This window comes from Melanotaenia boesemani, chromosome 11 (genome assembly GCF_017639745.1).
Source record: "Melanotaenia boesemani isolate fMelBoe1 chromosome 11, fMelBoe1.pri, whole genome shotgun sequence".
NCBI classification, from domain to species: Eukaryota; Metazoa; Chordata; class Actinopteri; order Atheriniformes; family Melanotaeniidae; genus Melanotaenia; species Melanotaenia boesemani.
Genome location: NC_055692.1, coordinates 37,653,423 through 37,677,374, shown reverse-complemented (window position 1 = coordinate 37,677,374; position 23,952 = coordinate 37,653,423). Strand labels below are relative to the sequence as shown.

Genomic DNA, 23,952 nt, shown 5'->3' with positions numbered 1-23,952 from the left:
ACTCACCCTGGTGCGTGATGGTATAATGCTGTCCTCGCAGAAGTGGATATATGAGGTCACAGTGTCCGTATACTCATCCAAACTGTCCGTGGCAGCCCTCATTGAGTCCCAGTCTGTAGTCTCCAAACACGTGCGGAGCTCCTCCACAGCCTCGCTGGTCCACTGTTTTATTGTCCTCACCACCGGTTTGGAGAGTTTCAGCCTCTGCCTGTACGCGGGGATCAGGTGGATCATTTCGTGATCAGAAAGACCGAGTGCAGCGCGGGGCACTGCGTGATAAGCTCCGCTGATCGTGCTGTAACAATGGTCCAATGTGTTCTCCTCTCTGGTCGGGCATTTAATGTACTGCTTATATTTGGGAAGTTCTTGGCTCAAGTTGGCTTTATTAAAGTCCCCAAGAACAATGATGAGAGAGTCCGGGTATGTCCGCTCCATGCACAGTATCTGGTCCGCAAGTGCACACTGAGCTACGTGCACGTCCGCGTCTGGCACGATGTAAACAGCGGCCAGTATGAATGAGGCAAACTCCCGCGGAGAGTAAAACGGTTTACAGTGAATGAAAAAATATTCCAGAGAGGGAGAACAGTGCTGAGCGATCACTGTCATGTCCGTACACCAGCCACTGTTGATGTAGAAGCAGACACCTCCACCTGTTGCCTTGCCGGAGAGAGCTGCTTGTCTGTCCGCGCGGAGAAGATGGAATCCCTCCAGCTGTAACGCGCAGTCCGGGACCTCCTCACACAGCCACGTCTCCGTAAAGCACAAAACACAGGATAAATAAAAGTCTCTGTTCGTGCTCCTCATCAGTGCTAGTTCGTCTATTTTATTCCTAAGTGAGCGCACATTGGACAGGAAAATTCCAGGTAAGGGCGTGCGTAATCCACGTCGCCGTAGTCGCACGAGCACACCAGCTCGCTTCCCTCTCTTTCGACGTCTCACTCTCCGGATCAAGGTCTGTATTAAATCTGCCGTCGATACGACAAAAACTGGAAATAGATCCACTGGTGTTGTTGTCCTAATGTTCAAAAGCTCTTCTCTGGTGTAAAAGTACCCAGAAGAATGTCCAGACACACAGTTAACGCACAAAAACAGACAAAACAATGCGCACCTAAGCACCAGGGCATCCGTTCGCGGCGCCATCTTGGTCAGTGCAGCAAACTCACTCCAGAAGTTCAGTGAGGATCTCTGAATGATCCAATGTTGTCCTAAATGACTGATGATGATAAATAGAATCCACCTGTGTGTAATCAAGTCTCCGTATAAATGCACCTGCTCTGTGATAGTCTCAGGGTTCTGTTTAAAGCGCAGAGAGCATCATGAAGACCAAGGAACACACCAGGCAGGTCCGAGATACTGTTGTGGGGAAGTTTAAAGCCGGATTTGGATACAAAAAGATTTCCCAAGCTTTAAACATCTCAAGGAGCACTGTGCAAGCAATCATATTGAAATGGAAGGAGTATCAGACCACTGCAAATCTACCAAGACCCAGCCGTCCCTCCAAACTTTCGTCTCAAACAAGGAGAAAACTGATCAGAGATGCAGCCAAGAGGCCCATGATCACTCTGGAGGAACTGCAGAGATCTACAGCTGAGGTGGGAGAGTCTGTCCATAGGACAACAATCAGTCGTACACTGCACAAATCTGGCCTTTATGGAAGAGTGGCAAGAAGAAAGCCATTTCTCAAAGATATCCATTAAAAAGTCTCGTTTAAAGTTTGCCACAAGCCACCTGGGAGACGCACCAAACATGTGGAAGAAGGTGCTCTGGTCAGATGAAACCAAAATCGAACTTTTTGGCCACAATGCAAAACGATATGTTTGGCGTAAAAGCAACACAGCTCATCACCCTGAACATACCATCCCCACTGTCAAACATGGTGGTGGCAGCAGCATCATGGTTTGAGCCTGCTTTTCTTCAGCAGGGACAGGGAGGTTGGTTAAAATTGACGGGAAGATGGATGGAGCCAAATACAGGACCATTCTGGAAGAAAACCTGTTGGAGTCTGCACAAGACCTGAGACTGGGACGGAGATTTATCTTCCAACAGGACAATGATCCAAAACATAAAGCCAAATCTACAATGGAATGGTTCACAAAGAAACGTATCCAGGTGTTAGAATGGCCAAGTCAAAGTCCAGACCTGAATCCAATCGAGAATCTGTGGATAGAGCAGAAGACTGCTGTTCACAAACGCTCTCCATCCAACCTCACTGAGCTTGAGCTGTTTTGCAAGGAAGAATGGGCAAGAATTTCAGTCTGTCGATGTGCAAAACTGATAGAAACATACCCCAAGCGACTTGCAGCTGTAATTGGAGCAAAAGGTGGCGCTACAAAGTATTAATGCAAGGGGGCTGAATAATATTGCACGCCCCACTTTTCAGTTTTTTATTTGTTATAAAAGTTTAAATTATCCAATAAATTTCGTTCCACTTCACGATTGTGTCCCACTTGTTGTTGATTCTTGACTAAAAATTTAAAGTTTATATCTTTATGTTTGACACCTGAAATGTGGCGAAAGGTTGCAAGGTTCAAGGGGGCCGAATACTTTCGCAAGGCACTGTATATATATATATATATATATATATACACCTATTTAAAAAGTAACTCTACCTATATAAATCCTGCATGCCAAGTATTCGTTTCCTGTCCAGGTGCTTGTATGTGTGGTGGTGCTTCGTTTCAAAGTATCTTCTTATGTTGTATTCTTTCATTTCAGCCTGACTGTCTCCACACAGACACTCAGCTTTACAGCCTGGTTTCTAACTCCTCTTTTCATATAGCCATTGTTTGTGGAGACGGGTTGTTGACAAAGGTGAGTAAGTTCCGTCAGACTTCTAGAGAGCGAGCGAGGTACCCTCTCACGGCCAGTGATTGAAGCACCAATGCTCTGGCAGTGCATTGTGGGACTTGTAGTATCATGGTGGTGCGTGCTCTATCAGCGGACAGCTTGTAATAGTGATTAGAAATAATCAGGCTGGCCAAAGATAATTCATTCACGGGCCAGATGTGGCCTTGGGTTTGACACATACGTGCTACAGGATTGGCTGATAGGATCAGTATAAACATTGCAGTGATGCCGGCTCTGCTCATCTTTCAGCCAATGTTGGAACATGTTCGGGTTCACCCACAACTGGTTACAGGGACTCAGGACAATGAACTCGACCCCTCCAGGTGAGTTACACCCAGTCCACCATGAGTTTTCATAGACACAACCCACATACTCAACTCTGCTGCTAATCCCACAAATGCCTCCTTTCAAATGTAGCTCCATTTAAAAGGAAAATAAATAAAAGTCTTTCTAACAATCTAGGATTTTTTATGATAAAGAATGTCCTGAGTTTCAGCTGTAAATCTATCTGCTGTAAGTTAAACAGAAAAGGGGTGTGCTTCTGTTTGGTTGACGAGTATAAAAACAAAACCTTCAAGGTGCTGTTTGGTACAGGGGTAATGATGCGGCAAAGACAGAAAAATGTGAAAATGAAAAGGCCTTTTGATTTGTCCCCCTGATGAATGCGGTGTGCCGCAATGCGTAGGTGCATTTTCTACTTGTATTAAGAAGGTATTAGCCACTAAGGCTTTTAAGTTACCTTGGTTACGGTGCAGAAACACTAATTAATAATTTAAGTCGCAAGCGACATCCGTCGGGTCCGAGTCTCCTGACCCCGGCACCTATCTCATACACCTTTTCCCTAGCATGTTAGGTAACCTGCTAACATGGTATGTAACATGGTAAAACGTCCAGCTGAGAATCTAAAATATTGATATACCTAGTTAGCATATTTTGCTAGCATACTAACATGCTAGCTGACATGCTATGTTGCCATGGCAACAGGTGTTGTAATGTGTTAAGGACCGGACAAGTATGAATACTGTCAACTTTTGTGCAGATCCCATGTATTTCTATGGAGATATGAGTGTTTCATGGCGAGAAGGCTTTTTTCTGTCGGTTGCCACGGTTACACGCTTTCCCCTATTAGAAAGATTTGCGAAAGGTTTGGTCCCCAACTTGTCAGGAAGCTTCTCACCAAGTTTGGAGTAAATCGCACGAATCACCTCAGACTAGTTCGTTCAAATACGATGTGTGTAAAGTGAAAAAAATGGGAAAAAAATGGACGTAAACTCCAAGATGGCAGGCACCCCGTTGCCATGGCAACAGGTGTTCAATTGACTTTTTGCTCGACTCGGGGTGTTACACGTGTGTGCTGAGTTTCGTCTTCCTACATCGAAGTAGATGTTCGGGACCCCATTCATTTGGGGATTTTCTTGGTGTCTAGGTGGCGCTGTTGAGCCAATTTTGCATCGAAGTGTATGAGGACCTTAGAATATCGTGATTTTCACCGGGCTTGACGTGTGTGCCAAATTTCACAACTTTTCATGGGTGTTTAGGGGGTCAAATTTGGCCTTGAAGCGCTTAGAAGGAGGAGACTAAACATTTGAACAACAATAGGGTCCTTCTATACTTCGTATGGCTCGGACCCTAATAAGGTAGATTCTACAATCTGCTGAAGAATGGATAAAGTCCAGGTGTAGATGTTCCAGACATCAGTGTTTACCTGCTGTTGGTGGACGTTCCTACACCTGTTGTGGATCTACTGATCACCAAATGTTCATGCAGACGTTTTACAAATGGATGGATGAAACCTGCCAGTCTCCCAACTGTCTGCTTCACCGTCACACTCATCGTTTATTGCTTCATCTTCATCAGATCCATATTCTGCTCATCTCTCTGGTTGATTTCTGATCAATTAATTTATTTTGGGTTTTATGTCTAAAAATCCAGGATTTAATCATTTAATACATCTGGTTTAAGCTAAAGGAGCAAAAATAGGATGAGGTTTATTCATTTATTACCAGAACAAATAAATATACCAACAAACTGGCTGTGAATGGAGTTCCAGTGTAAAACCAGTGGAACCAAGCAGTCCTGAATGTGTGACAGAACCAGACTGAGACTCATGTTAACCAGAGGAGAACAAACATCCCAAACTGGTGGAGAAAAGTTATGGAAAACTGAAACTCTGAAAGACACAACATCACTGCTGTAAATAAGACATTGGTTCCTCCAACATGGAGGATCAGTCCCACAGTTCTGTTGATAACTTCAGTTCGTTCCCTGTTGACCTGGGAGATGTGGTAGCAGCATCTGTTCTGACTGAGTGCCTTCCTCGCAGGTGGAGGTGTTATGAAGTCCACGACATTGTGATCGAGTGCTCCAAACTTTCTGTGGATCCTCTGGAGTCATCTTGTGAGGAGGACATTTACTCATCTTCCTCTGTCTCATCCAGACCTCCTTCGGCCTCCGTCCCTCTCCTTCACCTGGACCTCAAATGCACTCCTCCCCTCACAGATCCCGTCAGCAGCACAGGTTGGTGCCAGTAGCACCAAAGATTCAGTAAACAACAAAGTGAATGAAAGTCCTTTGTTTACTCTGTTCTTCAGTTTTTTCAAATGAAACATACATCACAGCAAAGTGTGAAAAAATAAACATAACAGATTTCTGTTTGTCTGCTGGCAGGGAGTTCTACGTTGTTCAGATGTCAGCTGACACCCAGCACCACCTTCATGCAGGTAGCACCAGTTAAACACATGTAGCACCACCTTCATACAGTTAGGAGCAGTCACGCACATGTAGCACCACCTTCATACAGGTAGCACCAGTTAAACACATGTAGCACCACCTTCATACAGTTAGGACCAGTCACACACATGTAGCACCACCTTCATACAGGTAGCACCACTTAAACACATGTAGCACCACCTTCATACAGTTAGGACCAGTCACACACATGTAGCACCACCTTCATACAGGTAGCACCACTTAAACACATGTAGCACCACCTTCATACAGTTAGGACCAGTCACACACATGTAGCACCACCTTCATACAGGTAGCACCAGTTAAACACATGTAGCACCACCTTCATACAGTTAGCACCAGTTACACACAGGAAGCACCACCTTCATACAGGTAGCACCAGTTACACACATGTAGCACCACCTTCATACAGGTATAACCAGTCACACACGTGTAGCACCACCTTCCTACAGTTAGCACCAGTTACACAAATGTAGCACCACCTTCATACAGTTAGCACCAGTTACACAAATGTAGCACCACCTTCCTACAGTTAGCGGCAGTCACACACAGGAAGCACCACCTTCATACAGGTAGCACCAGTCACAGGCAAGGCAAGGCAATTTATTTGTACAGCATATTTCATGTACAGGACAATTCAAAGTGCTTTACATAAAACAAAGACATTACAGATATTTAGAATAGTAAAAGGCATCAACACATAATCACAATAAATTAATAAATTACATTAAAATGATTAAAAGCAAGATAAGTTAAAAAAGTTACCGTGCAGATTTCATGCATAGGCGCATGAGAAAAGAAATGTTTTTAACCTGGATTTAAAAATGTCTACATTTGGTGAAAGTTTAATCTCCACTGGCAGTTTGTTCCACTTGTTTGCAGCATAACAGCTAAATGCTGCTTCTCCATGTTTAGTCTGGACTCTGGTCTGGACTCTGGTCTGGACTAGTTGACCAGAGTCTTTGGATCTAAGAGCTCTGCTAGGTTTATATTCCCTGAACATATCACAGATATATTCTGGGCCTAAACCATTCTGGGATTTGTAAACAAGCAGAAGGGTTTTAAAATCTATTCTGTGACAGACAGGAAACCAGTGTAAAGATTTCAAAACTGGTGTGATGTGTTCAGATCTCTTAGTCCTGGTTAAAACTCTAGCAGCAGCGTTCTGGATGAGCTGCAGATGTTTAATGCTTCCATACAGACATGTTGCACCACCTTCCTACAGGTAGCACCAGTTAAACCCATGTAGCACCACCTTCATACAGTTAGCACCTGTTACACACATGTAGCACCACCTTCACACAGATAGCATCAGTTGCACTCATGTTGCACCACCTTCCTACAGTCAGCACCAGTTACACACATGTAGCACCACCTTCCTACAGTTAGCACCAGTTACACACATGTACCACCACCTTCCTACAGTTAGCACCAGTTACACACATGTAGCACCACCTTCCTGTAGCACCACCTTCGTACAGTTAGTGGCACTCACAAACATGTAGCACCACCTTCATACAGGTATCACCAGTCACACACATGTAGCACCACCTTCCTACAGTTAGCAGCATTTACACACATGTAGCACCACCTTCCTACTGCTAGCACCAGTTACACACAGGAAGCACCACCTTCATAGAGGTAGCAACAGTTACACACATGTAGCACCACCTCCATACAGGTATCACCAGTTACACACATGAAGCACCACCTTCATAGAGGTAGCAACAGTTACACAAATGTAGCACCACCTTCCTACAGTTGGCGGCAGTCACACACAGGAAGCACCACCTTCATACAGTTAGCACCAGTTACACACATGTAGCACCACCTTCATACAGGTAGCACCAGATGCACTCATGTTGCACCACCTTCCTACAGTTAGCACCAGTTAGACACATGTAGCACCACCTTCCTATAGTTAGCGGCAGGTACACGCATGTAGCACCACCTTCCTACAGTTATTGGCACTCACAAACATGTAGCACCACCTTCCTACAGTTAGTGGCACTCACAAACATGTGGCACCACCTTCCTACAGGTAGCACCAGTTACAAACATGTAACACCACCTTCAAACAGTTAGCACCAGTTAGACACATGTAACACCACCTTCATACAGGTATCACCAGTCACACACATGTAGCACCACCTTCATACAGTTAGCACCAGTTACACACATGTAGCACCACCTTCATTCAGGTAGCACCAGTTAGACACATGTCGCACCACCTTCATACAGTTAGCACCAGTTACACACATGTAGCACCACCTTCCTACAGTTAGCGGCAGTCACACACAGGAAGCACCACCTTCATACAGGTAGTACCAGTTACAGACATGTAGCACCACCTTCATACAGGTAGCACCAGTCACACACATGTCGCACCACCTTCCTACAGTTAGCACCAATTGCACACATGTAGCACCACTTTCCTACAGTTAGTGGCACTCACAAACATGTAGCACCACCTTCCTACAGGTAGCACCAGTTACAAACATGTAACACCACCTTCAAACAGTTAGCACCAGTTAGACACATGTAACACCACCTTCATACAGGTATCACCAGTCACACACATGTAGCACCACCTTCATACAGTTAGCACCAGTTACACACATGTAGCACCACCTTCATTCAGGTAGCACCAGTTAGACACATGTCGCACCACCTTCATACAGTTAGCACCAGTTACACACATGTAGCACCACCTTCCTACAGTTAGCGGCAGTCACACACAGGAAGCACCACCTTCATACAGGTAGTACCAGTTACAGACATGTAGCACCACCTTCATACAGGTAGCACCAGTCACACACATGTCGCACCACCTTCCTACAGTTAGCACCAATTGCACACATGTAGCACCACTTTCCTACAGTTAGTGGCACTCACAAACATGTAGCACCACCTTCCTACAGGTAGCACCAGTTACAAACATGTAACACCACCTTCAAACAGTTAGCACCAGTTAGACACATGTAACACCACCTTCATACAGGTATCACCAGTCACACACATGTAGCACCACCTTCATACAGTTAGCACCAGTTACACACATGTAGCACCACCTTCATTCAGGTAGCACCAGTTAGACACATGTCGCACCACCTTCATACAGTTAGCACCAGTTACACACATGTAGCACCACCTTCCTACAGTTAGCGGCAGTCACACACAGGAAGCACCACCTTCATACAGGTGGTACCAGTTACAGACATGTAGCACCACCTTCATACAGGTAGCACCAGTCACACACATGTCGCACCACCTTCATACAGGTAGCACCAGTTGCACAAATGTAGCACCACCTTCATAGAAGTAGCACCAGTTGCACACATGTAGCACCACCTTCACACAGATAACATCAGTTGCACCCATCTTGCACCACCTTCCTAAAGTTAGCACCAGTTACACACATGTAGCACCACCTTCCTACAGTTAGTGGCACTCACAAACATGTAGCACCACCTTCATACAGGTAGCAACAGTTACACACATGTAGCACCACCATACAGATATCGTCAGTCACACACATGTAGCACCACCTTCATACAGTTAGGACCAGTCACACACATGTAGCACCACCTTCCTTCAGTTAGGACCAGTCACAAACATGTAGCACCACCTTCATACAGGTAGCACCAGTTAAACACATGTAGCACCACCTTCATACAGTTAGGACCAGTCACACACATGTAGCACCACCTTCATACAGTTAGGACCAGTTATAGACATGTAGCACCACCTTCCAACAGGTAGCACCAGTCACACACATGTCGCACCACCTTCATACAGGTAGCACCAGTCACACACATGTAGCACCACCTTCCTACAGTTAGCGGCAGATACACACATGTAGCACCACCTTCCTACAGTTAGTGGCACTCACAAACATGTAGCACCACCTTCCTACAGTTAGCGGCAGTCACAAACATGTAGCACCACCTTCATACAGGTAGCACCAGTTACACACATGTAGCACCACCTTCATATAGGTAGCACCAGTTGAAAACATGTAGCAACACCTTCATACAGGTAGCACCAGGTTCATGCATGTTGCACCACCTTCCTACAGTTAGCACCAGTTACACACATGTAGCATCACCTTCATACAGTTAGCGGCAGTCACACACATGTAGCACCACCTTCCCACAGTTAGCACCAGTTACACACATGTAGCACCACCTTCCTACAGTTAGCACCAGTTACACACATGTAGCACCACCTTCCTACAGTTAGCGGCAGTCACACACAGGAAGCACCACCTTCATACAGTTAGCACCAGTTACACACATGTAGCACCACCTTCCTACAGTTAGCGGCAGTCACACACAGGAAGCACTACCTTCATACAGGTAGCACCAGTTACAGACATGTAGCACCACCTTCATACAGGTAGCACCAGTTAAACACATGTAGCACCACCTTCATACAGTTAGGACCAGTCACACACATGTAGCACCACCTTCATACAGGTAGCAGCAGTTAAACACATGTAGCACCACCTTCAAACAGTTAGCACCAGTCACAGACATGTAGCACCACTTTCATACAGGTAGCACCAGTTACACACATGTTGCACCACCTTCCTACAGTTCGCACCAGTTACACACATGTAGCACCATGTTCTTACAGGTAGCACCAGTCACACACATGAAGCACCACCTTCCTACAGTTCGCGGCAGTCACACACAGGAAGCACCACCTTCATAGAGGTAGCAACAGTTACACACATGTAGCACCACCTCCATACAGGTATCACCAGTTACACACATGAAGCACCACCTTCATAGAGGTAGCAACAGTTACACAAATGTAGCACCACCTTCCTACAGTTGGCGGCAGTCACACACAGGAAGCACCACCTTTATACAGTTAGCACCAGTTACACACATGTAGCACCACCTTCATACAGGTAGCACCAGATGCACTCATGTTGCACCACCTTCCTACAGTTAGCACCAGTTAGACACATGTAGCACCACCTTCCTATAGTTGGCGGCAGGTACACGCATGTAGCACCACCTTCCTACAGTTATTGGCACTCACAAACATGTAGCACCACCTTCCTACAGTTAGTGGCACTCACAAACATGTAGCACCACCTTCCTACAGGTAGCACCAGTTACAAACATGTAACACCACCTTCAAACAGTTAGCACCAGTTAGACACATGTAACACCACCTTCATACAGGTATCACCAGTCACACACATGTAGCACCACCTTCATACAGTTAGCACCAGTTACACACATGTAGCACCACCTTCATTCAGGTAGCACCAGTTAGACACATGTCGCACCACCTTCATACAGTTAGCACCAGTTACACACATGTAGCACCACCTTCCTACAGTTAGCGGCAGTCACACACAGGAAGCACCACCTTCATACAGGTAGTACCAGTTACAGACATGTAGCACCACCTTCATACAGGTAGCACCAGTCACACACATGTCGCACCACCTTCCTACAGTTAGCACCAATTGCACACATGTAGCACCACTTTCCTACAGTTAGTGGCACTCACAAACATGTAGCACCACCTTCCTACAGGTAGCACCAGTTACAAACATGTAACACCACCTTCAAACAGTTAGCACCAGTTACACACATGAATAACCACCTTCATACAGGTATCACCAGTCACACACATGTAGCACCACCTTCATACAGTTAGCACCAGTTACACACATGTAGCACCACCTTCATTCAGGTAGCACCAGTTAGACACATGTCGCACCACCTTCATACAGTTAGCACCAGTTACACACATGTAGCACCACCTTCCTACAGTTAGCGGCAGTCACACACAGGAAGCACCACCTTCATACAGGTGGTACCAGTTACAGACATGTAGCACCACCTTCATACAGGTAGCACCAGTCACACCACATGTCGCACCACCTTCATACAGGTAGCACCAGTTGCACAAATGTAGCACCACCTTCATAGAAGTAGCACCAGTTGCACACATGTAGCACCACCTTCACACAGATAACATCAGTTGCACCCATCTTGCACCACCTTCCTAAAGTTAGCACCAGTTACACACATGTAGCACCACCTTCCTACAGTTAGTGGCACTCACAAACATTGTAGCACCACCTTCATACAGGTAGCAACAGTTACACACATGTAGCACCACCATACAGATATCGTCAGTCACACACATGTAGCACCACCTTCATACAGTTAGGACCAGTCACACACATGTAGCACCACCTTCCTTCAGTTAGGACCAGTCACAAACATGTAGCACCACCTTCATACAGGTAGCACCAGTTAAACACATGTAGCACCACCTTCATACAGTTAGGACCAGTCACACACATGTAGCACCACCTTCATACAGTTAGGACCAGTTACAGACATGTAGCACCACCTTCCAACAGGTAGCACCAGTCACACACATGTCGCACCACCTTCATACAGGTAGCACCAGTCACACACATGTAGCACCACCTTCCTACAGTTAGCGGCAGATACACACATGTAGCACCACCTTCCTACAGTTAGTGGCACTCACAAACATGTAGCACCACTTTCCTACAGTTAGCGGCAGTCACAAACATGTAGCACCACCTTCATACAGGTAGCACCAGTTACACACATGTAGCACCACCTTCATATAGGTAGCACCAGTTGAAAACATGTAGCAACACCTTCATACAGGTAGCACCAGGTTCATGCATGTTGCACCACCTTCCTACAGTTAGCACCAGTTACACACATGTAGCACCACCTTCATACAGTTAGCGGCAGTCACACACATGTAGCACCACCTTCCTACAGTTAGCACCAGTTACACACATGTAGCACCACCTTCCTACAGTTAGCACCAGTTACACACATGTAGCACCACCTTCCTACAGTTAGCGGCAGTCACACACAGGAAGCACCACCTTCATACAGTTAGCACCAGTTACAGACATGTAGCACCACCTTCATACAGGTAGCACCAGTTAAACACATGTAGCACCACCTTCATACAGTTAGGACCAGTCACACACATGTAGCACCACCTTCATACAGGTAGCACCAGTTAAACACATGTAGCACCACCTTCAAACAGTTAGCACCAGTCACAGACATGTAGCACCACTTTCATACAGGTAGCACCAGTTACACACATGTTGCACCACCTTCCTACAGTTCGCACCAGTTACACACATGTAGCACCATGTTCTTACAGGTAGCACCAGTCACACACATGAAGCACCACCTTCCTACAGTACGCGGCAGTCACACACAGGAAGCACCACCTACATACAGGTAGCACCAGTTACAGACATGTAGCACCACCTTCCTACAGGTAGCACCAGTTACACACATGTCGCACCACCTTCATACAGGTAGCACCAATTGCACAAATGTAGCACCACCTTCATAGAAGTAGCACCAGTTGCACACATGTAGCACCACCTTCACACAGATAGCATCAGTTGCACGCATCTTGCACCACCTTCCTAAAGTTAGCACCAGTTACACACATGTAGCACCACCTCCCTACAGTTAGCGGCAGATACACACATGTAGCACCACCTTCCTACAGTTAGTGGCACTCACAAACATGTAGCACCACGACTTTATTAACATGAAGAGACGTTTTCTGTCTGGAACTTAAGAAAGAAGAAAAAGAACCCAAATTTCCCTTTGTCCAACTAAAGGAGAGGTCACTAACAAGTGGACCGCGGTCCGGATCCGGACCCAGAACCCGTCCCACATGGACCCGGAGTTAAAATATTAAATCTGACGGGGTGCTTTTGCTTTAACTGGCGCAACTTTTGCAGTCTTCATGGTGGCTGTCAGGAAACATGCGGACCAATTGCACATGAAGTAAGCCGTCCCACATGATGCCCTCAGCCAATCATTTTGTGAGGCTCCTGGCCTGGCGGTAAACTGCCAGCTAGATCAAACAAAGCAAACAACTGCACCAGAAAAAGGCAGCAGATTTGCTAAATCTGCCTGTTATCAGCGGCTTTGGGCTTGTTTTTTCTGAGTGTAGTCGCTTATTTGGGCATGTCCTGTTCCTGTTAAACAAAGCTTCAGGGTTGGAGTTGTGTAGTGTTTATTACTAAACCTGGTAGCAGAACATTCACCACTGAACAAGAAGTTCCTCAGCGACTTCCTCTGCACCGATGTCCCCCCTCCCTCCCTGTGTCTCCTCTCCATCTTATTAAAGGGGCCACGCTGTTCTTTAAACATTGCTGTACCACATGACATTTGTAGTCATTTTTATTGCTGGCGGTCCAGTTTTAGCCCGCGGGCCCCAGTTGTCGGCCACTGTGCTAGCCTGTAGTGAAAGGTATGAAGAGGGATTAAAAGGAAAAACGTGAAGATGAAGGTGGTCCCATGCCTAAAAGGGTGCAAGAACAATCCAATAATTAAATCCAGTTTTTATAAACAGAGGAAATGAGAAAGATCTGAGAGCCCAGGGTGGAGTGTTAGCTAACGCTATCCAGCACTGAAGCTCTCACCAGTAGAGGCATTAACACCAGTCCTTTTGATTGGGTTCCCAGTTTGTTTGCTCCGAAAGTGTGGATAGTTTAGGGAGGTGTGACTGCACAAACGAACTTTGAATGAAATAAAAGAAACCATGTGTTTATAAGTAAATAACCAAAACATGCTCGCATGTAGGACAATGGCTGGCTCGCTGTCAGACGTACAACTCAGTAAGAGATAGATAGATAGAGATAGAAACCTGATCAACCTGAGACAGCTAAGATCTCTTGCAGCTCTGCGTTTTACTCTGATGGAAACACATCGGTGACAGGTAACACCACCTGTCAGCTGTGAAGATGGTGGTCCTACAAGATGGCAGCGCGCAGCAAGGCAGCAGCTTCTCTTGCTCCCGGGATGAGGCCCCCCTTTAGTACTCTTTTGGTTGGTCCTGAGGCCAACTTTACTGAGTTTGTTTTTGTTAATAAGCGTATAAGGTACAGCTGAACCGAACTTATTAAAATAAGGGATGGTTCGGCCATGAGCACAACATTACAAACCAACCTTGCTGGGCAGACTGCAGATCCAGAGGATGCATAAATGGCGTAGGGACACCCACCAGACGGAAGGCAAGAGGAAGCGGTGTGCGCGGAGGCAGAAGAGGGGCAAACGGGGCATTCTGCTAGCCAGGCTTAAGGCCCTAATGCCGGGAGACCACCGATCCCGTCTCCGTTCCCTGGACAATAAGCTGGATCTACTTCGACTGAGGCTGGGGGCTTCCCATGAAATGAGGAACTGCTTCTTTTCTGGGCGGATCACAACCAACAGTCGGGGAAAACCGGTAGGGGCAGATTATGCGTCTACGTAAATAAATGTTGGTGCACAAACTGTATTCTGGTAAACAGCCACTGCTCCGAGGCGATGGAGCATATGACTGTTAAATGCTGGCCACACTATCTGCCTCGAGAGTTTACAGCGGTGTTTGTTATGGCTGTTTACATCCCACCAGGTGCTAAGGCTAATAAAGCACTAAAGAAGCTTCATAATAACATCAGCTTGCTCCAACAGAAGCACTCGGTGGAGTTTTAAGTGGTTGCGGGGGACTTGTAAACCCAGAACCATGTAAACCTAACGGACACTAAGTTGTACCAGCAGGTCACCATACCAACATGAGGGAATAACACGCTGGACCATGTTTATACCAACAAAAGGGACGCATACAGAGCCGTCCCCCACCCCCACCTGGGCTTCTCTGACCACATTTTCATCATGTTGGTCCCTGCTTACCGTCCTCGACTCAAACGCCACACACCAATACAGAGGACCATCACAGTGATGCTGTCCCCACATTGCGGGACATCAGCGCCTACACTTCCTCAGAAAGCTGAGGCGCGGCGGACTGGGGAGCACAATTCTGTCCACCTTTTACAGGTGTGTGGTGGGGAGTGTCCTGACCTCCTGTATCATTGTGTGGCATGGCAGCTGCTGAGCAGCGGAGAAGAAGGCTCTGCAGAGAGTGGTGAAGGCTGCACAGAGGATTGTGGAATGCAGTCTACCCACCACCATGGATATTTACACCTCTAGAGGCAGGAAGCAAGCCTCCTGCATCATGGAAGACTCCACTCATGCCGCACACACTCTGTTTGTCCCTCTCCCCTCAGGCAGGAGGCTGCGCAGTATCAAGAGCAGAACCACCAGCTTTTTTCCAGAAGCTGTGAGAGTGCTGAATTCGGGAGGCCCCCTGTAGTCCCCCCCCCTCTTCCTTCTTCCCTTTTCGATGGACACCCACAGCAACACACATCCGTCATAACTATATTGATATTGACTAGGAATATATTATTTATTTATTCTGTCTATATATATTTACCTCTTAGTGCATGCTTATTTTATCCTGTTTTTATTTGTGTATTAGTTTATTGTTTGCTTTATTTGACTTTTATGTGTATTACTTGGGGGCCTGCATTGGGATCGGGATAACACATTTCATCCCACCCATGTTTAACTTGTGTGGAATGACATTAAAGAATCCTTGAGTAAAGGTAACAATGCCCGTATGTCTGATCTCCTTACGTTACAAACTCACTTTTGTGTGTATGTGTGTGGGTGTGTGTATCTGTGTGTGTGCAGACAGGTGATGTCACATGGAGCCCCTCCTCCCAGTGTGGTTTGTCGACACCCCCTCTTGAACCTGGCCCCATCATCCCTCCACAGAGCAGGTGCACTTCTGTCTCAGGTGAAGTGATACCAGATCTCTGGCGTGTGTGCGTGCAGATGAACACGACTCTGAGACTTTTTGTTTTTTTCTAGGTGTGACATGTTCCTCGCTAGCCTCTGTTGCTCCGCCCACTGCAGACAGCCAGGTAACATCACGTTCACTGCCAAAGCAGCAGCCAATCACTGCCCAGCAGCAGACAGCGCTGAGTGATGTCATCAACAACAACGACAGTGCAAGTGAGCAGATCAGCTGACTGAACTCGGTGGCGTTACTGCATACAGCTGCTTTTTAAACATCTGTTTGTCTGCAGATGTTAAACTTGAGGAGTCCCTGCCACCTCCCCCTGCCTCCTCTACCTCTGCTCAGCACCTACTCCTCACCTCCACCCCCAGCCCTGATGAGGGAGGCCCCTCCCTCTTTGACAGTAACCCCGCCCCTCTATATGAATCCTTGTTTGAGCTCACTCTGCCCCGAGCCGCTACGATGTTCGTCGGGAAGAAGACGCTGGTGAGCAGACTCCGGGGGGGGGGGGGGGGGGGGGGGGGGGGGGGGGGGGGGGTAAACTGCCGGTCAGTTTTGCAGCAGCTTCTTCTTTCTTGCAGGAGGCGATGCAGAGAGCAGCTGGGGAGCAGCAGAAGGATGAAGATGGAGAGGAAGACCACACCTCCATCTCTCCTTTGCAGGCCTTGGACCAGATGATCATCCATGGACATGAAGCCCACAAACGCCTCAGCTGGAGGTGAGACAATCAAAGGTTTCTCCTCAGGTTTGTTCTCACTTCCTGCTTCTTCTTCAGGGTTGCTTTGCCCCAGTTCTGAAACATAAAGCTTCTTCCAGCAGTTACACCCACCGTGGTAGGTCTCCTATCCAACAATGATGAGACCACTACAGAGAAGAGGTCCAGAGTCTCACAGAATGCTGGTCCCAGAACAACCTGGTTATTATCAACAAGACCAGGGATTCCTAGTAGATTCCAGGAGGTCCAGGAAGACTGAGCACGCTCCTCTCTGCATCCATGGAGAGGCAGTGGAGCGAGTGGACAGCATGAAGTTCCTGGACAGCAAATGTTTCATCTGACCTCTCCTGGACTGAACACTTCTCACCTGGTGAAGAAGGCCACCAACGGCTCTTTTTCCTCAGGAAGGTGAAGCGACGGGACTCTCTTCTCAGCTGCTGGTGAAATTCTACAGAGCCTCCATGGAGAGCATCCTGTGTCTCAAAGTGACGTTACAGCAGCTGCACAGGACCAGAGGAGCTTAGCCCGGCTGGTGAGGACAGCTCAGGGGATTGTGGGCCGCCATTTACCAGATATGGACTCCATCTACACCACCCGAGTCCAGAAGAGGGCCAGACGCACTGCAGCCGACTCCGCCCAGCCGGGCAACGCCCTGTTAGTACCGCCTCCATCAGGAAAGCTGGACAGGAGCATTAAAACCACCACAGACAGGATCAGGCTATGTCCACACGGCACTGAAGCCGGTCCAGGTGTGAAAACGGTGGCGAAAACTAGGAGAAAAGCTTCACCATCCCCACGAAACCCCTGTAGTACACACTACCAGGCGGGGCGGCGGCGGTGGCGCTACGATGATTAAAGAGTAACACTCCAGAGCTAGAACCAGACGTAGCATGACGTATCCAGCTGGTGATGGTACAGCAGCACTGTGGTGTACCAGCCATTCATTTTGGTGCTAAAGCTGCACACGAGCCAGGACTGCCTTCAGCAGCACCACACAGCTGGTCACCAACTCCGTGATTGTGTTTGCCGCGCGTTCATCACACTGATGTCCAGTGGTGCAGTTACGCTGTCCTCACAGGACCAAAGACTGTAGCTGTCTCACCGATCCACCTTGCTACCTGGTTTCAGACATGATCGGTTTCATGGAGGCTAATCCTGGCTTCATGGAGATGAAAGGGCGGCTTGCTAAGATACTTTTACAGTTTTACTAAAGTTCTGCGTCGTGGGGACGAGCCTCAGACCCAGAGACAGCTTCTTCCCCAGAGCTGTGGAGCAATAGCCCCTCTGGAGTTCAACACTTACCCCCCTACAATACTCACACACATGCACACACCCCTCCACACTCACACACACACATACACACACACATCCATCCTTGCACCAGGATGAACTTTATCCAACCTGTAAATATTACTGCTGTTTCTGTAAATATAGAGGAGTTCTGCTATCTTTTATATATTTATTGTTACTTATGTATGTGTGTCTGTTATATTTCTATTTTCTTATTTATGTGTGTTAGCTAAAAGACTCAAAAACATGGGAATGTTCCTGCGGTCTGGGAGAACTGGAGTCAAGTTTCAGGTTGTTTCTTTGTCACATGTTCATACAAGATGGTAGTTTAATGCAGTCGTACACCCTTTTAACTAGTTCCACTCGGAACTAGTTCGGTTGATGGAACCTGACTAACTTTGATGGCTGGACCTGAGATACTGAATGTTTCTGATTGGCTGCATCCTTACATCATGTCTCCAGCTACGTTTACACGTATGAAATCAGTCTGATCACAGTTTCCAGCTGATATGTTTACATCGACGCTGGATCAAAGGATCAGTCAGTCATAAACATGATTGACAAACTTTGTAACCTATGTGCAATGCATACTAATTCAGCAGAAGAAGACAAAGATTTTTTAAGAATCTTTTGACCATCAAAATGCCCAATAATCCCTGTTTCAGTTTCCTATGAAAGACCTGGATCAGGCATCGACAGAAGCTCCATCCACCACAAAAGTAAAGTAAACATACTTACTGTTTTTCTGCTAATCCCACCATGGAAAGGATGTTTACATGATGCATTTTATTCTGACGGGATCAGCCTGGGGTTGTTTACAAGATGCGTGATCCATCAGACTTGCAGCAGCTCATCTGTGTGGATTTCTCGCAGTTTCAGTCTAATGGACGCAGCTTTTCCTTTTAAACAGATCAGCAGAGGTGTCCAAACTTCAAACTCTTCCTGGTTTCCATCCCCCTTTGATGCAACACCTGAAAACAAAGAATGAATGAATTTATGTTCATGGGATGGATGTGAGAGGTTTGTAAATGCTGAGCTGACATCTGTCCCTGTGGTGTTCAGCAGGTCTTCAGCAGGAAGTAAGGTGGTGGATTGGGGTCACTGTGGAGGTAAACAGCAGAGCATGAGAAGCAAAGGTACCTGGAACTAACACACCCATTAATCTCATTAATGGTAGAATAGAAATAGAAATACTTTATTAGTCCCTTTGGAGAGTCCTCAGGGAAATTTGGGTATTATGGTAATTAGTCTTGATTTGACCTAGTTTGGTGCCATGGTCCTGGATCCAGAGCCAGCATGTCCTCTGGTTCCAGTCTCAGTTCTTCTGTTAGCCACTAGTTGAGTGATGCATATTAACCATGTTAAGCTTCAACAGCTTAATTTACAGCTGCATGTCCAGGCTTGGTCCTCATCTAACTATTTATCTCCATGGCAACAGGAAACTAAGCTTTAATATGGCATGTGTATAGCATAAAGTCCAGTATCTGAGTCCAAACTGGTCCAGTTCTAAGGATCCGGTCTGAGCAGCTTTGATCTCCAACCCCAGTCTGAAACCTTTTGAACAAACTTTTAGTCATTTACTTCAGTCGTCTTTAGGAATAGGTCTCCAGGATCCTAAGGGACTTTCCAGGAATAGTTCTCCAGGATCCTAAAGGCCTTTCCAGGAATAGATCTCCAGGATCCTAAAGGCTGTTCCAGGAATAGTTCTCCAGGATCCTAAAGGACTTTCCAGGAATAGTTCTCCAGGATCCTAAAGGCCTTTCCAGGAATAGTTCTCCAGGATCCTAAAGGCTGTTCCAGGAATTGTTCTCCAGGATCCTAAAGGACTTTCCAGGAACAGGTCTCCAGGATCCTAAGGGACTTTCCAGGAATAGTTCTCCAGGATCCTAAAGGCCTTTCCAGGAATAGATCTCCAGGATCCTAAAGGCTGTTCCAGGAATAGTTCTCCAGGATCCTAAAAGACTTTCCAGGAATAGTTCTCCAGGACCCTAAAGGCCTTTCCGGGAATAGGTCTCCAGGATCCTAAAGGCCTTTCCAGGATTAGTTCTCCGGGATCCTAAAGGACTTTCCAAGAATAGTTCTCCAGGATCCTAAGGGACTTTCCAGGAATAGTTCTCCAGAATCCGAAAGGTCTTTCCAGGAATAGGTCTCCAGGATCCTAAAGGACTTTCCAGGAATAGTTCTCCAGGATCCTAAAGGACTTTCCAGGAATAGTTCTTCAAGGTCCTAAGGGGCTTTCCAGGAATAGTTCTCAAGGACCCTGAAGGACTTCAATAGTTCTCCAGATTCCTAAAGGACTCTCCAGGAATAGTTCTCCAGAATCCGAAAGGTCTTTCCAGGAATAGTTCTGTTCTCCAGTATCCTAAAGGACTTTCCAGGAATTGTTCTCTAGGATCCTAAAGGACTTGAATAGTTCTCCAGGATCCTAAAGGCCTTTCCAGGACTGGTTCTCCGGGATGCTAAAGGACTTTCCAGGAATAGTTCTCTAGGATCCTAAAGGCCTTTCCAGGAATAGATCTCCAGGATCCTAAAGGCTGTTCCAGGAATAGTTCTCCAGGATCCTAAAGGACTTTCCAGGAATAGTTCTCCAGGATCCTAAAGGCCTTTCCAGGAATAGTTCTCCAGGATCCCAAAGGACATTCTGGGAATAGTTCTCCAGGATCCTAAAGGACTTTCCAGGAATAGTTCTCCAGGATCCTAAAGGCCTTTCCAGGATTAGTTCTCCAGGATCCTAAAGGACTTTCCAAGAATAGTTCTCCAGGATCCTAAGGGACTTTCCAGGAATAGTTCTCTAGAATCCGAAAGGTCTTTCCAGGAATAGGTCTCCAGTATCCTAAAGGACTTTCCAGGAATAGTTCTCCAGGATCCCAAAGGACATTCCGGGAATAGTTCTCCAGGATCATAAAGGACTTTCCATAGTTCTCCAGGATCCTAAAGGACTTTCCAGGAATACTTCTCCAGGATCCTAATGGACTTTCCAGGAATAGGTCTCCAGGATCCTAAAGGCCTTTCCAGGACTAGTTCTCCAGGATCCTAAAGGACTTTCCAGACATAGGTCTCCAGGATCCTAAAGGACTTTCCAGGAATATTTCTCCAGGATCCTAAAGGACTTGAATAGTTCTCCAGGATCCTAAAGGACTTTCCTGGAAAAGTTCTCCAGGATCCTAAAGGACTTGAATAGTTCTCCAGGATCCTAAAGGACTTTCCAGGAATAGTACTTCAAAGTCCTAAGGGACTTTCCAGGAATAGTTCTCAATGATCCTAAAGGACTTTCCAGGAATAGTTCTTAAGGTTGCTAACCACCTCTCACTTGAGGAGTGACGTTAATGGTGACTTGGAGTGAGTTGTTTGCCTTCAAAAATCTGAAAATCAGATCTTCTTCTTCTCTATTGAACTTGGAAATTCTTCATGACTCAACAACTGCAGAAAATCCTCCATAGGATCCGTGAAACCAGTTAATGACGGTGTCTGGTTCAGTCGTAAGAAGCCATGTTTTTATCTTTGTGTTCTGTGTGTCAGACACTGCCCAGGTGGAGGAGCCTCATTCCCTCAATAGTCAGCTGCTTCTGGTCCACAGTCAGCTTCAGTACGAGCGCTTCAAGCGGCAGCAGCACGCCATCAGAAACCGCCGCCTGCTGCGCATAGTCATCAGTGCCACCGCGCTGGAGGAGCACAATGTTACCATGGTAACATGCACATCAGCTATGTCCCTTACTTATGCTGACCCCTCCTGTCTTTTTCCATCTATTGTCTACCTTTTTTCAATGCCGGCAGAAGTCCCAGCTGGTCGTCCTGGACGAGGAAATCCGCTGCCTGAAGTTCAGTCTGAACAAAGAACAAGGACGTTATGCTGACCTGCAGCGAGACATGAAGACGCAGAGCGAGCAGCTGCATGACCGCGTCCGGCGGCTTCTCCAGCGTCAGCAAGAGGACGCTAGAGTCGGCCAGAGGCTGCAGGTACAACACACCGAGAAATGTTCCCACACATGTAAAAACAGCAGCCTTTATCTCTGCTCTGATTGGCTGTTTCAGAGCGAGCTTCAGGAGAGTCAGGGCAGGCTCAGAGATCTGGAGGCGGAGCTTCAAAAAGCCAATAACAAGGCCTATAATGCTGAGCACCAGCTGATACAGCTGTCACTCAAGGTAAAGGGAGATCTCATTGGCTGATGTCACTGTGCCTAATTTCCACTGGTTGCTATGGTGATTCCCTCCTACTTCAGGCAGCATGAGGGCACAAGGCATCAGCGTGATTGATAATCATGTGACGACACTGCAGCTTCGTCCGCCATGCTGGGGGAACCAGGCTACTGTTTCCATCTTCCAGGTTTCTCTCCAGTTAACATCATTAAAAATATGTATAAAACACAGCATTTCATGTAATTTTCAACATAAATTCATGTAAAAAATAACTAATCTTATGATTAGAAAGTTAAAAACATGCTGTTTGCCATCATTCCATATGTGATATTTTATTAAATTACAAAGTTATTGATCCTTTTTAAACTTTTTACGGTGTGTAAAACTTGTAGTACCTCTTTTCCACCAGTAGAGTGAGTATAAGACAGTTTATAGCAGAGCAGCTCGGATCTACAGCTCAGAAGCGATTCCTATCTTAGTTGAGAGAAGGGGAGGAGGGGAAGGGAGGTGAAGCTTCTCACTGTGGCAGCGTTTCAACTGATTTACCTCACCAATCTTCACGTGGATTTGTGAGAGCACAGCTTCCAGAGAAGTTTAGATAAATCGACCTTGGCTTGTTTATTTGATATAAAGCATGGATGTAACCGCTTCAAAGCGACCAATATCACCGCCAGAGTTAGCTTCTGGTAAGAAGAAAAAAGTCCGCTACGAGTCACAGAAGCTTTATGACAAGAAGCGTGGGAAAACTAGAATTAATATCAGCGTGGCCTTCACGCGCTGGAGACCGCTTCATAACAACAAAGGACTGAAGTCTGATGCAGAGTTGGCAACGTTGCTTCTTCACCTGTAAGTATGAACTTACACACATTTAGCAGTTAACAGTTAGCAGTTAGCTGTTAGCAGTTAGCTGTAACCAAGAGGTCAGAATTTAAACGGTGCGACGCTACGTTTTAGGGTTAATGGTTTCTCCTCGGTTGTATTGCCTGCTGTTACTTTGTTCTGTGAGTACAAAAGTTATTTATCCCTCAACGTCTAGATAAACTATAATATGACCATTAGCCACCGTGTTAGTCGTTGTCATGACAACACTGTCCATCGCGACCATGGACCAAACATTTGTTGTGTGCGACTAACATATCTGTCTATATATTACTTTTTTTCTTTGTTATTCCCTCCTTACCCGAGTTCAGAGTATAAAAACCCATTAATAAAAAGCCAAGAGAAGGGGGAGGGGTCTAAGAGCGCCGTGCATTATACATCCCATACGGCGAAGAACCACACAGACCAGAAGCAAGGAAACAGGAACTGATTGTAAAACTTGGTAAATGTTGGAATTTATCCATTTATTATTATTTATTATTTATAGTGTGATTGTTTTTCAATCTGTGTGAACAAAATAAAGCATAAAATCCGGATGAGAGGTGAAGATGTTTTTACCACTGCACCCCCCGGTCTGTCACGTGACCCGCTGCAGCTTTTTTTTTGTAGATCATGGGTTTTGGTCTATGGCATTTAGATGTTATATTATCTATTTT

The 23,952-nt window shown here is 46.4% G+C and overlaps 1 protein-coding gene across 6 annotated transcripts in view; it reads left to right on the top strand.

Annotated features, from left to right (window-relative positions):
* tsc1a (TSC complex subunit 1a) overlaps window positions 1-23,952 on the top strand; it is a 59,982-nt gene that overhangs the window by 23,550 nt on the left and 12,480 nt on the right. For 2 of the 6 annotated variants that reach the window (XM_041999014.1, XM_041999012.1), the window contains exons 7-17: window positions 3,097-3,170; window positions 5,171-5,364; window positions 5,515-5,567; window positions 16,167-16,272; window positions 16,347-16,490; window positions 16,565-16,761; window positions 16,857-16,993; window positions 19,343-19,416; window positions 21,800-21,966; window positions 22,055-22,237; window positions 22,313-22,423. In XM_041999014.1, coding sequence (XP_041854948.1) covers window positions 3,097-3,170; window positions 5,171-5,364; window positions 5,515-5,567; window positions 16,167-16,272; window positions 16,347-16,490; window positions 16,565-16,761; window positions 16,857-16,993; window positions 19,343-19,416; window positions 21,800-21,966; window positions 22,055-22,237; window positions 22,313-22,423 — 1,440 coding nt within the window. The remainder of the gene's footprint in view (window positions 1-3,096; window positions 3,171-5,170; window positions 5,365-5,514; window positions 5,568-16,166; window positions 16,273-16,346; window positions 16,491-16,564; window positions 16,762-16,856; window positions 16,994-19,342; window positions 19,417-21,799; window positions 21,967-22,054; window positions 22,238-22,312; window positions 22,424-23,952) is intronic. The other 4 variants (XM_041999018.1, XM_041999015.1, XM_041999016.1 and 1 more) reach the window with 4 other exon arrangements.